At 37.6% G+C, this 11,716-nt stretch overlaps 1 protein-coding gene across 1 annotated transcript; it reads right to left on the minus strand.

Moving 5' to 3' along the window:
• Nucleotides 1-3,346: 3,346 nt before the first annotated feature.
• Nucleotides 3,347-7,140, minus strand: LOC112174838 (probable receptor-like protein kinase At1g80640). Its single transcript, XM_024312657.2, has 10 exons — nucleotides 6,682-7,140; nucleotides 6,216-6,380; nucleotides 5,883-6,133; nucleotides 5,655-5,787; nucleotides 5,497-5,560; nucleotides 5,319-5,415; nucleotides 5,071-5,173; nucleotides 4,212-4,330; nucleotides 4,023-4,112; nucleotides 3,347-3,900 (listed from the first exon to the last, which is right to left on the minus strand). Exons 1-10 carry the CDS (start codon nucleotides 6,872-6,874, stop codon nucleotides 3,733-3,735), a joined length of 1,383 nt encoding a protein of 460 aa, XP_024168425.1. The 5' UTR covers nucleotides 6,875-7,140; the 3' UTR covers nucleotides 3,347-3,732.
• Between the last annotated feature and the right edge of the window lie 4,576 nt (nucleotides 7,141-11,716).

Raw genomic sequence — 11,716 nt, forward strand, 5'->3', positions numbered from 1 at the left:
TCACCGGGAAGTTGGAGAAAGCACGGGTTTTTGCTAAAGCGTGACTTTAGCTTCGCTGGGTTGCGAGGGCGTTACCCTTGCTTCGCTGGGTGTGTCGGTGGCAGTAGTACTGGCAGTCGGCTCGCGAGGAGACTAGGACTGGAAGCACGGTCGCCGGGTTTCAACGAGGTTGAAGGTTTGCTCCCGGGAGGCTTTGTAATCGCTGGGATTGATTGATCAGAGAGAGGTCCTTGATCTCGCCGCTTAGCCCTGTATTTATACCCTAGGGTTTCGACTGCTCCTTGCCTCAGAAGGACTCTTAATTGAAGTTTCCTGTTTAGTCTCTACTACTCGATTTCGATAAGGTTTCGTCTCCTTATGAAACACGGAATGGGCGAAGCTATAACCCAAACCCGAGTGGTTTTATTTTTGGGCCGCAGGTATCGGCCCGCTGGTTCGAATCCACTAAAGGATTTTACCTAAAATTGCTTTTGGGCTCAAACAGACACAGTATTTGAACAGCTTAATTTATGTTGTTCAACAGTTCAACTTGTTCGTGGCATAGCTACCAGGGGACTAGATAAGGCATACTTGGTGGAGTCTGTTGGTGATCACTTGATTGTAACAAGACAAGCTAACTTGCGTCAAACATTTGAGGTCTTTAAACTAGTTCTGGCCAATGGTTTCGTTGATGCCCTCAATTAAGTTGCAAAGCTTGGGAGTTGGGAGATCAAGCAGAAGTCATGGATGCATTTCTTTAGCAGTTGGAGAATTTTCACTATTTGAAGAATTGAAGAGAATCATATATATATATATATATATTTCATTGCTTCTCCTGATGATTATTACTTATGCAAGGTACGTGGTGTGTCTTTAAAAGATGGGAGCATCAAACGAATTTCCATGCCAGTAACCTACCAATGCTATCATCAGCTTTAACAAATTTATTTTGGTTTGTCCCAACAACCAAGTATATAACGCTTTGATTACGAAGAGAAATAAAAACAAGTTGTGGGAAGTAATTAAATTCGATGTTCGACGGATGGAGTATAAGATCTGTCTGAAGGTGAATGGAGAAAGTTTTGAGGGATTTGTGGTTTAGTAAATTAGCAATTTAGGGGCAGAGTGACTCTGTTAATTATGTGACACAGGTTCCCGCTTTTTGTCTAATAATACTTCTTTTTTTGGGGATAAAAACCCTCATGAGGTAAGCACCACAAAGAATGAAATAACATCTTTATTATGGTCTAAATGTGTGATGCCATACTGCAGTATGGGGCGCGCACCTTCTTGGCTTCTGCCTCACCTTCATAATGATCTTACCATATCCCCTTGATTATGAATAAAATTACTAATCCCGTTATTGAAAAAAAAAATTAAAAACCTTGCTTTATTTATTTTTCTTCACTTCTTGCTCTTCTCCTGAATCCGAACTCCTCTATTTGAAGTTTTTTTTTTTTTTTAGAATAAATGTCAACTCCATTAATAATAAGCAAGATTACAAAAGACAAATGTATAAACTACATCATAAATGAAAAGTACGAAAATAAAACAATGAACATAAAACCTAGCAAAGATACGATTGGATGCAAAAATGCATCTGAGGACGCATCGGGTGTAAACCGTGCTATGTGAAAAGTTACTAATAGTATGACCGACCATAAAAGGGCAATCTTCTATCAAAGCAACCGGTGGTATGACCGACCAAGCAGATTCCTCGTACATCTTATGTCGAAAATAGAACAATTTTCCAACTAAGTTATCGATAGTGTGACCGACCACTAAAGGGCAATCTTCAAACAAGATAACTGGTGATGTGACCATCCAAACATCTTTCACATAAAAAGTATGCCAAACAGAGATCAATCTTCCACCAAAGTGACCTATGAAACAAAAAGATGAAAACCAAATAAAAATCAACCTCAAAGCCCACATCCAGGCCCAGTACCAAGTCCAAACCCAGACCCGACCCGTGATCCAGATCCAGACCCAAAACTGGATCCGACCCTGATCCCAAATCCGGATCTTCAAACCAGTTTGCACCATGCCGTCGTGAGGCGTCTTTAGCCCAGAAAAGCTTCCGTCCATCAACTCAACATCAGGCGATCTGTCGCCCTCTGCACGCCTCCAGATGCCGCCCATATCAACCTTCTAGACGCAAATCCAGGTCCGCCGTACACGACCACTACCAGGGACGAGGTTCCCTGCCTCCATTGCTGGCTGACAACCGCTCGACTTGCTCACCACAGCATCCACCATACGACCCCTATCCACCACCAGAATCGGAAAGCTATTCCACCATCCGATCCTCCAATGGCTTCGAGAATCACAGTAACAACTCTGCCGCAAGGAAGAGAAACGAGGCAAACAACCTTCGCCGCTACACCAGATCCCCACCACGCCACCGGAGTCACCCAAGTCCTCCATATTCATGGAGGAAGTTTCAGAAGCAAACCGCGAGGGCGGCTGCTCTCAACCCTAGCAGAGCGCTAGGTCAATTCAATCTATTAGAAGTTGTTAATTAGCAACATGAAACATGAAACATGAAACATGGGTTGTGTACCAAGTTATTCATCGACAAAATCTTACCATAAAATATAAAACAAAAGGACACATTTGTCTATGAATAAGAGTGACATATCTTTGCAGGCAAATATTTCGTTAGTAAGAACTCTCATAAAAAAATAAAATAAAAGTGACAAAACTCTAGTGACACATGTATCGGGGAAAACCTTTCACACAAAATAAAATAAAACCAAATCCAACTTTGAGCACGAACGATTCGTTGGAAAAAGTCGCACGTAAAAGAACTAATGAAAACATCTTTCCCGAAAAGTTGTTCATCAGTAGAAACCTCCCGTATGAAAAGTAATATTAATAGGGATGACGACGGATTTGTTGTTAAGAGTCTCCCAAAAGAATTTAATTTAAATAGATGGACTCTCGCCATCTAAGATGCAGCACTCCACTGCTTCACCTCATAGCTTGTTACTTTGGAAATCTAAATTCTAACGTATGCATTTTCGCATTTTCCTGACGGTGACTTAATGCAGTTGTGACTTGTGAGAATATATAATTATTCATTCCCCTAAATAAATAAATAATCTATCTATAAAAAGGTGCAGAATTCTCCCATATTCCATTTATCAACTCCACTGCTTCTATCTGGTTTCCACTACGTGAAGCCTACCAACAGAAAATTATTGCTCATAGAACTGACACAGAGGCCAGAGCCCAAATATTGATCCATAGTAGATGTTCCGACTTTCATGCTTCTAATAACTACAGAGTCATAATTGACAATTGAACCCACTCTAATAAATGGAGCATCCTCTCCATTATTTTCTTTCCTCCACAGTCCACAATATAACTTTCGTATAAGATTTCCTTTAAAAATTGTGTGGTAAAAGAAGGGGAGGCTCAAGAGGTAATCATCAGTTAACCCCCGCAAGATAGCTTATCTCATACACTGTAAACCAGGGTCAAAAATGAAATTAGCTATTGTTCTGTTCGAATACTCTCGTATGCACAAGTAGATCAGACTCAAATCGATTCAATTTACAAATGTGATCAACCATCCCAGTAACCTTTCACTCCAGCAGGCCAACATTACTCCTCTGAAATACCTGAATTCCTGAAAGGCATAAACTTCTCAGCAAACTAAGCAAATCAATGTGCGATATGGAGCAGTGATTATCTAAGCTGCGGAACCCTTATAGTGTTGCAGAAGTATCATCAAACATGGGTACTGTATCAGTGATCAGAAGACTCTTGGGGGTTTCCTGGAGGTGCAGCTTGTGTAACTCTAAGTGTCCCTCCGAGCTCGACAGGAACGAGAGGGACAAGGGAATGCAAAACATCTGTTATTAGTGGGCGGTAACTTGGTTCGGGTTGCACACATAACACAGCTACAGCAGCAACCTGTGTGGTACAGTGCAACTTATCAATTAAGCATCAAGTTTTGTGTCCATTATGTGAAAACACAGCTATTGCAGCAACATGTGTAAATAAAACCAAGCCGATTGTACTCGTAATCCACAAACCTGGTACAAGTGCTTTAGATCCATTGTATCTTTGATCATGGGATCCACAATGTGGGGAAGCTTTGATCGGTCAGTAAGCTGAGGCATGGCCTGCATTAAACATCAAGTTTCGAGATTTATATAATTTACAATTTAGAATTAATATGTGCATGGAGAGCAGTTATGAGAAAGGCATAACTGCATACATACCCATGTGACTAAGGATTGGCATTGAGTTGGTGCCAGTTTTTCTACAGGCCTTCTTCCTAGTAGAAGCTCCAAAAGTACAACTCCAAAAGCATAGACATCACTCTTGTCCGTCAACTTACCTGAAAATCATAAGAGCGATTTCTGATCTCCAAAACTTAAAAATGAAAAGCAAATCAAGCTTAGAGATATACATATCCAATGATCATACGTCCAAAACATCAGAGTGATTCTTACTAAGTGCATCTTCACTGCCCTGTTATTATTATTATTATTTCAAACTTCAAAGCATATAGGGGCATCCGTATATGGCAATCATTTCTATAAATGAAACTTTAATACTATTCAGCTAAAACTAATGTTCTATGTGAATTGGATTATTTCAGAAAATGAAGTCATCTTTGTCAAATGAAACCGTTGATGACTTCCATCCCCAAAGATTCAAGGTTCAGCACTATTTAGCACTCCAACAATTTCTTCGCTAGCTTTCTCCTTTCAAGGATCAAATCAAAGCCACTTAGAAAAAGAAAACCATCACTAGTACTACTTAAAATTGAGTATGCCAACTAGTTCTGAGATTTCCTCATCCCAAAAGAATCTGAACTGGTTTATGTCCCAGTGGCACAACATGTGCAGCTACTGGCCCAAGGCTTAATACAATAGCATATTTTATGTCTATCAAATTTGGAACCATAGAAGCTGGCAAGGGTCCAAAAGAACAATCAGATTAGATTTATTTAAGGAAAAGACCCCATAATTTATTAGCATTGCAACCAGTGAGATTTAAAGAAAACACTTGACTATTATTACAAGTTAAATTTTTTCTTTTTGTATGAACTTATTACAAGTTTAGTTGGCATACCATCCAAAAGATACTCGGGAGCAACATAACCCAAGGTGCCAGAAAGCTTGATGTTATTATTGTTTTTGGCCCCATCAGCCACAGCAAGACCAAAATCAGAGAGCTGAAACCAGGCACCATGCGAGAAGAGAAAGCTTCATTGAGTATAATGCAAGAGGGATGATAATGCACAAAAGCAATATTTTAATAGAATCTCAATAATTTATAGAGAAAGATGAGACAGTACCCTAAATTTTATATAACCCTACCTTGGCATTGAAGTTGGCATCCAAAAGAATATTAGATGTTTTCAGATCTCTATGGATCACTGGAGGGTTGCAGTACTCATGCAAATACTCTAATCCTCTGGTCAACAGTGGCCAGTATGTTAGTAAGTAAGAAGCAAATAACAATGAACAAATTCAACAACTGGGCAAACAAGCTCACCTTGCAGCATCCAAAGCGATTTTCATTCGCATAGGCCATGTTAATGCCGATCCATGAGAGGGTCCTACAACAATTTGTTAAAGGAAGAAAGTACATTAGCACCCTTGTATATTCCTTGTTTCTTAATCTAGAATCAAAGAATGAAATAACAGCCTTACCATGCAATTGAGTTTCCACAGAACCATTATGCATCAATTCGTAAACAATGAACCTTGAGTCACCATCATTACTACAGCCCAAAAAAGAAATTATATTCGGATGCTGAATTTTATGTAATAACTCCACCTCATTCTGCAATTCCATATGATAATTCAAAATGATTACAGATTCAGATGAAATTTACAACCAAAATATGAACACCTAATCAAATTTCAAACAAACAGTACCTCAAATTCTTTTTCAGCATCCTCAGTTGCACAGTCCAGTTTCTTGACAGCAACAATCAAACTATCATCCAAACGAGCCTGGTAAACGCATCCAAATCCACCCTCGCCCAAGATATTACTCTCCCGAAAATTGCTAGTGCCCTTTTCTATTAGCTTATACTCAATTACTGTCACAGACCCTTTGTTTCCAACCATCTTTATGGAATTGAATTTACCGAAAAATGGAGACAATGCCAGCTCCTTCTCGGCATCTGCAAATACAAACCAAACAGAACAAAAGTTCTCAGACAAAAATTCACAAACATAATCAAACCCACAAATATAATCAAGTACCTGAGCTCTGAGCATTTCTCTTAAGGAACTTGTACTTCCTGTGATAAAACCACAAACACAATAGTGACAACAAAACTGCACCAAGTGTTGCACAAGTCACAATGAGGGCAATGAGCGGCTTCTTATGCCGATCCATTTGATTCCCTTCACTTCCTTGTTGAATTCCTGATTACACATATAACATATAGAGTCATATGTTTTAGCGAACTCAGATGAAATGGGCCATATCTATACATTAAGACCAAGAGATTTCGTACATCTGTAAGAAATCAAGGAAAAGGGTATTCTTATACACAAACCGACAGAATCAGATAAACTGAACTCTGTATATTGTGTAGTAAATGCATGAAATTCAGTGGTCCATTTTGGAATTCAAATTTCAAATTGGTGAAGGACCCATGACACTCTTGAAAACCAAGTTGCTAGCAATGAAAACTGAAGATGCTAGAAAGAGTGAATGAGGTACCTGGAGAGAAGGAAGCCATTGATGAAGCAATTGGGGAAGTGGGTGAGAAGCTTGGTGGGGGAAGAGGAGCAGACATGGAAGAAACAAGCGGGTCAGGTACAACTGTGGCTCCAACACAAAAAGGGCATGGCTTGTTTTGGTCTACAAGCACAAAAGCAACAAAATTTACAACAACAACAAAAAAAAGCTTCATTCTTTGTCTGTGCCCTGCTCAAGAGCACATGAAGAGAGAGATTTGGGAACCTAATGAGCTTCTTCTTGTTGTGGGTTCCAATGGTGAACAGAGGGAGAGAGAGAGAAAGAGAGTTGGTTTGGGAAGCCAATGATTCTTTGAAGATTGAGAGGTGGGGTGGTTTGGATCTTTAGGGTGGTCTTTTCTGTATTTTGAATTGTAGAGATGACCTTCTCTCCAGTTTCTAGCAAGTAGCAAGTTTTCTTTTGAGGTTGTTTTTTTTTAACTGTCTATTCTAACTAGCACTATTTTATTAGCTACAAAAGGTTTCCACTGTCTGCAAAAGTTAAAAAGGCCAGATAAAGAAGAATGGGAAAGCCACTCCATTCAAGCTGAAGTGGGTGGGGAATCAAGGACAAGTGCACACCAATCATGTGGGCATTTATAGGACTATTAGTTCTTGAGGATCTTCTCCTTTTTCTTTTCTTTTTTCTGGAAAAAAGACCCTGCTCCTTTTTTGCCAATTCTGACCACTATCATCTTTTTGTACGATTTTGCCAACAAATGCATAGAAAAGAACGTTGTTTCTTTAATATATTTTAAAATTTTATGAAATTTTAATGAAATTTCAGGACGAAAAGTTAATAAATAATAATCACTTAACATTATAATATCTCAATATAATAATATTAATGAGCTAACTTTGTTTTAAAATGATGACTTCTCATCCTCATTGATCTAATTTAATTTAGGATATAGACGAGAACTTGTGATACCTGATTTTTTAAGAAGAATGTTAAGAGTTGAGCTCATTAAATTGCTCGATCTATTCTCACATAATATAAAAATAAATTAGAATAAAGTGATTTTAAAACCAAAAATGGTTGTAGCTACCAACTGCACTACCCTTCTGAGAATGTGGAGTAGCTATTTTGGGTGACAAATTATTCTCATCTATAACACTATCTTGTCGGTTACATGATTAGCATGAAAGTAAAAAAATGAATAATTTTAACAAGATAAAATAAGTTGTATGAACCCAAATTTTTAACCAGTAAAATGCTCATAGATTCTTGTCAAAATCTCTAAGCAAAGACCTCAATGGTTCAATAATATTCATTTTTCTTAGCCCTATCACGTGTTTGGTGAAAAAAGGTACCAAATAATGCACCACCCATGTTAGTTCTCTAGGGATTATTTCCTTTTTCTTATTCTGTTATTTTATTAAAAAAAATTACAAAAATAACTCATTGCTACGGATCCTGGAGACCCACATTAGATGGACATAATCGGTCAAAAGATATAATGTGGTTAGAGTGTCACACTCGAACTATTAGATATATTTTCCATGCAAGAGATGACAATTTGTAACACTACAAATTGCTTGCTGTGAATTTAAGGTTCATCACTGAAGATGAAGACTAAGAGTTGGATGCGGCACAATTTGTCAATCTTCTTTGGTTTTTAGTGAACCACGTTGTGTCATTGTTTTGGGACATCGACTTGTGTAGATAAGTCCATGCACAACATATCATGTTCAAAAAAAAAAAAAAACGTACCATAGGTTAGTACTTCGAAGGCAAATTTTGGCGATTTCACATATAGTTGTAATGTGCTTTGGATGTGAAATTTTTTTTTTAATTCCACACTTGAGTTAGATATTTTGTTCGGTGTGATTTGTCAACTATAAGATTTTGCATCAAATAAACACCTTATTCAATTAAGACGCAAAGAGATTAACAGTTTCAATTTATAATTTATAACTATATTTCTCAAGCATTCAATTATTTTAGATTATCATATAGTACAAACACAGGAATCATAATATCAAATTGTAACCTTTACTCTTCTTCGACATTCCTTTTTCCTTTTTCCTTTTCCCTTGATAGATGCTTGACATGTTAAAATGACAATAGCACTCACCAAAGATGGACCTACAATTTATTTTGACGATATATAAATATGAACAAACTTTATTGATCATCATTGTATTTCTTAACCCTTTCTTGTTCTTGATTCAACGATGAAAAGGATATGGGTGTCTTCCGATTTAAAGGCGTAATGCTTTTCAAAGACTTGTTCATTTCAATTCTTCTTTTACATCATGCACAACAACTACACTTTCTATTAACACTAAAAGCTAACTAATTAGATCTCCGTTCTTAAATAACTAATTGCTTAAAAGATTATGCTACATTAATTAATCATCTGGCTTTAGGTTCTCGAAGCTAAAAGATCGAGTGGAGTGGTCGAAGTATTTACTCGAATGATCAACTTACTTGTCACAAATTCAGTTTTGGTCTTGCATATATGGTTACATAAAAAGATTTAATATACGAGCTTATTTATTTCCAATGCACAAAATAGTGTTAATATCAACGATTGAAAGTCATAATATATTTTTATGCAAATTATTCAGGTAAAAATTAACCTAGCGGCTCAAATTTTTCTTTATAAACGAGCTATATATTAAATGCGTGCGAAAATGACTTAGCCGAATGTGCAACCTTTGCATACAATTAATACTTTATTACCATGACATTAGGCCATTAGCAATGAGGGAGACAGAAAATAGATTGCAATATAGCTCATATTAATCATCCCCAATTTGTCAACTAAATTATTGGTTGGATTAGACGGCTGGATACGTAGGATTCTACTTTCAATTACTAGAGATAGTAATCACCCATCATCTTCTTCTTCCTTCTTTTATTCGAAGATTTGATTAATATTTAAGACCCTCTTAATGTCTCTCTTTGTCCCTCGAAGCATGTGGGTTACGTATACAATTTCCAACACCATTGAAAGGTGCTCCGTATTGATTTGGTTTCCCGAGGTTTCCACCGACAGTTTCGCTACCACATTATTCATATCAGTTGGTCATGTCTAAATGATTTATGGTGTCACATATTATTACATGAGTCGACGCTAATGAATTCTCATGCCAAGCATCGCCCAGAATGGAAAAACTGAATCCCATAAGTACCATTATGGGCTTCTAATCTTCTATAATTAAGAGCAAATGCACCGTAACAGTCACATGGTAAAGGCAAAAGGAGAGGTTTTGCCTCCTAATTATGCACTATTCATTGATTTTGCCTCTGTTATTATTATTTTTTTTTTCGTGACGTCTCTCTTTCTTCTTCCTCTTCTTCTCAGTTTCTGTCTTCTTCTTATCCTTCACATGTAAAAACAGTTTCTTCTTCTTTCCACTTCACCAGTAGATGAGATAGAGATGAACCATAAAGGAGAACTTAATTGGTTAATCGAAAGTGCCTGTGAAAATTTGTAGATCGAATTCTTGATACAGATGAAGAGGTAAATTACTCTATTTCTCAAGAACCTTACAAAGAAATATGATAAAACAAAGTGTTTCATCTGCTTTAATCATGTGGGCCCCACTGGATTGGTCGACCTGATGCAGAGGCAAAAACTCCAAGTGGGCCTGGTCGATTAGGCTTTTAATCAGGCAATAAGCCATACAGTGCATGGATTTTAATTGATTTTGGGCTGATTAAGAGGCAAGACGATGATCTTGACAGTTGCCGTGCATTTGCTATCTTGACAGTTGCAGTGCATTTGCACTAAGGAATTCGTACTTTTCTATAAAAATGACTTGTCTCTGTTGATCTTCAACTTGAATACTTGATTGTTTTGGGCAAGCAGAAGCTTTAGTGTTCTAGCAAATGGACGAGAGATTATTCAGAACACCGCCGTGCACTTGCACCAACATAAATGAATGGTTAGATTGCATTAAATACACTTTTTGTTTATTAAAAATAAAGTTGATAATAAATATCAAGGGTTGAGATTATTTTATAAGGGTTGGGTCACTTACACCGTCGGTGCATAGAATAATTTCCACAAATGGACAATGATTCTTTATGTTTTCAGCTATTGGGTGTTTAACAATCCATATTCGGGAGTGGTAGCAATAGTGCACTACTATTAGGTTAACCATTATACTTTCAACCCATCTGCGATTCTTGCCTCCATATCTCTAAAATCACGGCAATTTGTCGAATTTATAGTCTACATGGTCAGCATGACCGTTTCCAATCTGATGGTGTATTGGAGACTAGAGAGTACGTAACTCCTTTATTGTCCTTCATGACATAGAAAGATTGATTTAGGCCCAAGAGTCTGACGTTATGTTATGAATTGGCCAATTAATGGCTCCTGCTTATATTGTACATTATACTTGTAATTTTTTCTTCCCCATGAATGACTTCACTTCATTTGATTATAAAAAAAATCATGGTACGACCATCCTTCGGCATGACGTCGCCTAATATTTTGAAGTCTCCGATTCATAACCACCCAATATGGTAAAGCACCTTCACAAATTTATTCAAGAGGCCCATTGTTCGTTCTGGACACACTTAGATCATTTAGGCCCATTGCTCGTTTTGAATGAGCTCCAGAGCCGCAGACAAACTGGCCAGGATTTGGCCCATGAGGCCCACAAAAAGTATTTGTAGCCAACTAAGTGCAACCTTGTCGACCAAGGTATCCAGCTACGTAACAGCATTAGAAAGAAAACGACGTTCCACTTTCGGTTTAGAGGACTCTCCAATCATTTGGAGACACGTCCAAACATATAATTAAGCTCCAGCTGTTTTGTCGTTTATCTCCCGGAGCATACAGGTTATTTCCCTCTCGTTGCGTTAACTCATTAAAATAGTGTGCCTATTGTTTTCACTTTAATTACAAGATTACACTTGATTGTGCCAGAGTTGACTGCTGACCAAGGCGTGTGGAATTGTGAATGGAGAATCAAAGGTCATAAGGTCAAACCAAATGAGAACAAGTCATGGACTCCCAATTCTACACCATTGCATCTTCAAACAAGGGTCATAAACC

The sequence above is a fragment of the Rosa chinensis genome, chromosome 6 (assembly GCF_002994745.2).
Source record: "Rosa chinensis cultivar Old Blush chromosome 6, RchiOBHm-V2, whole genome shotgun sequence".
Lineage (NCBI taxonomy): Eukaryota > Viridiplantae > Streptophyta > Magnoliopsida > Rosales > Rosaceae > Rosa > Rosa chinensis.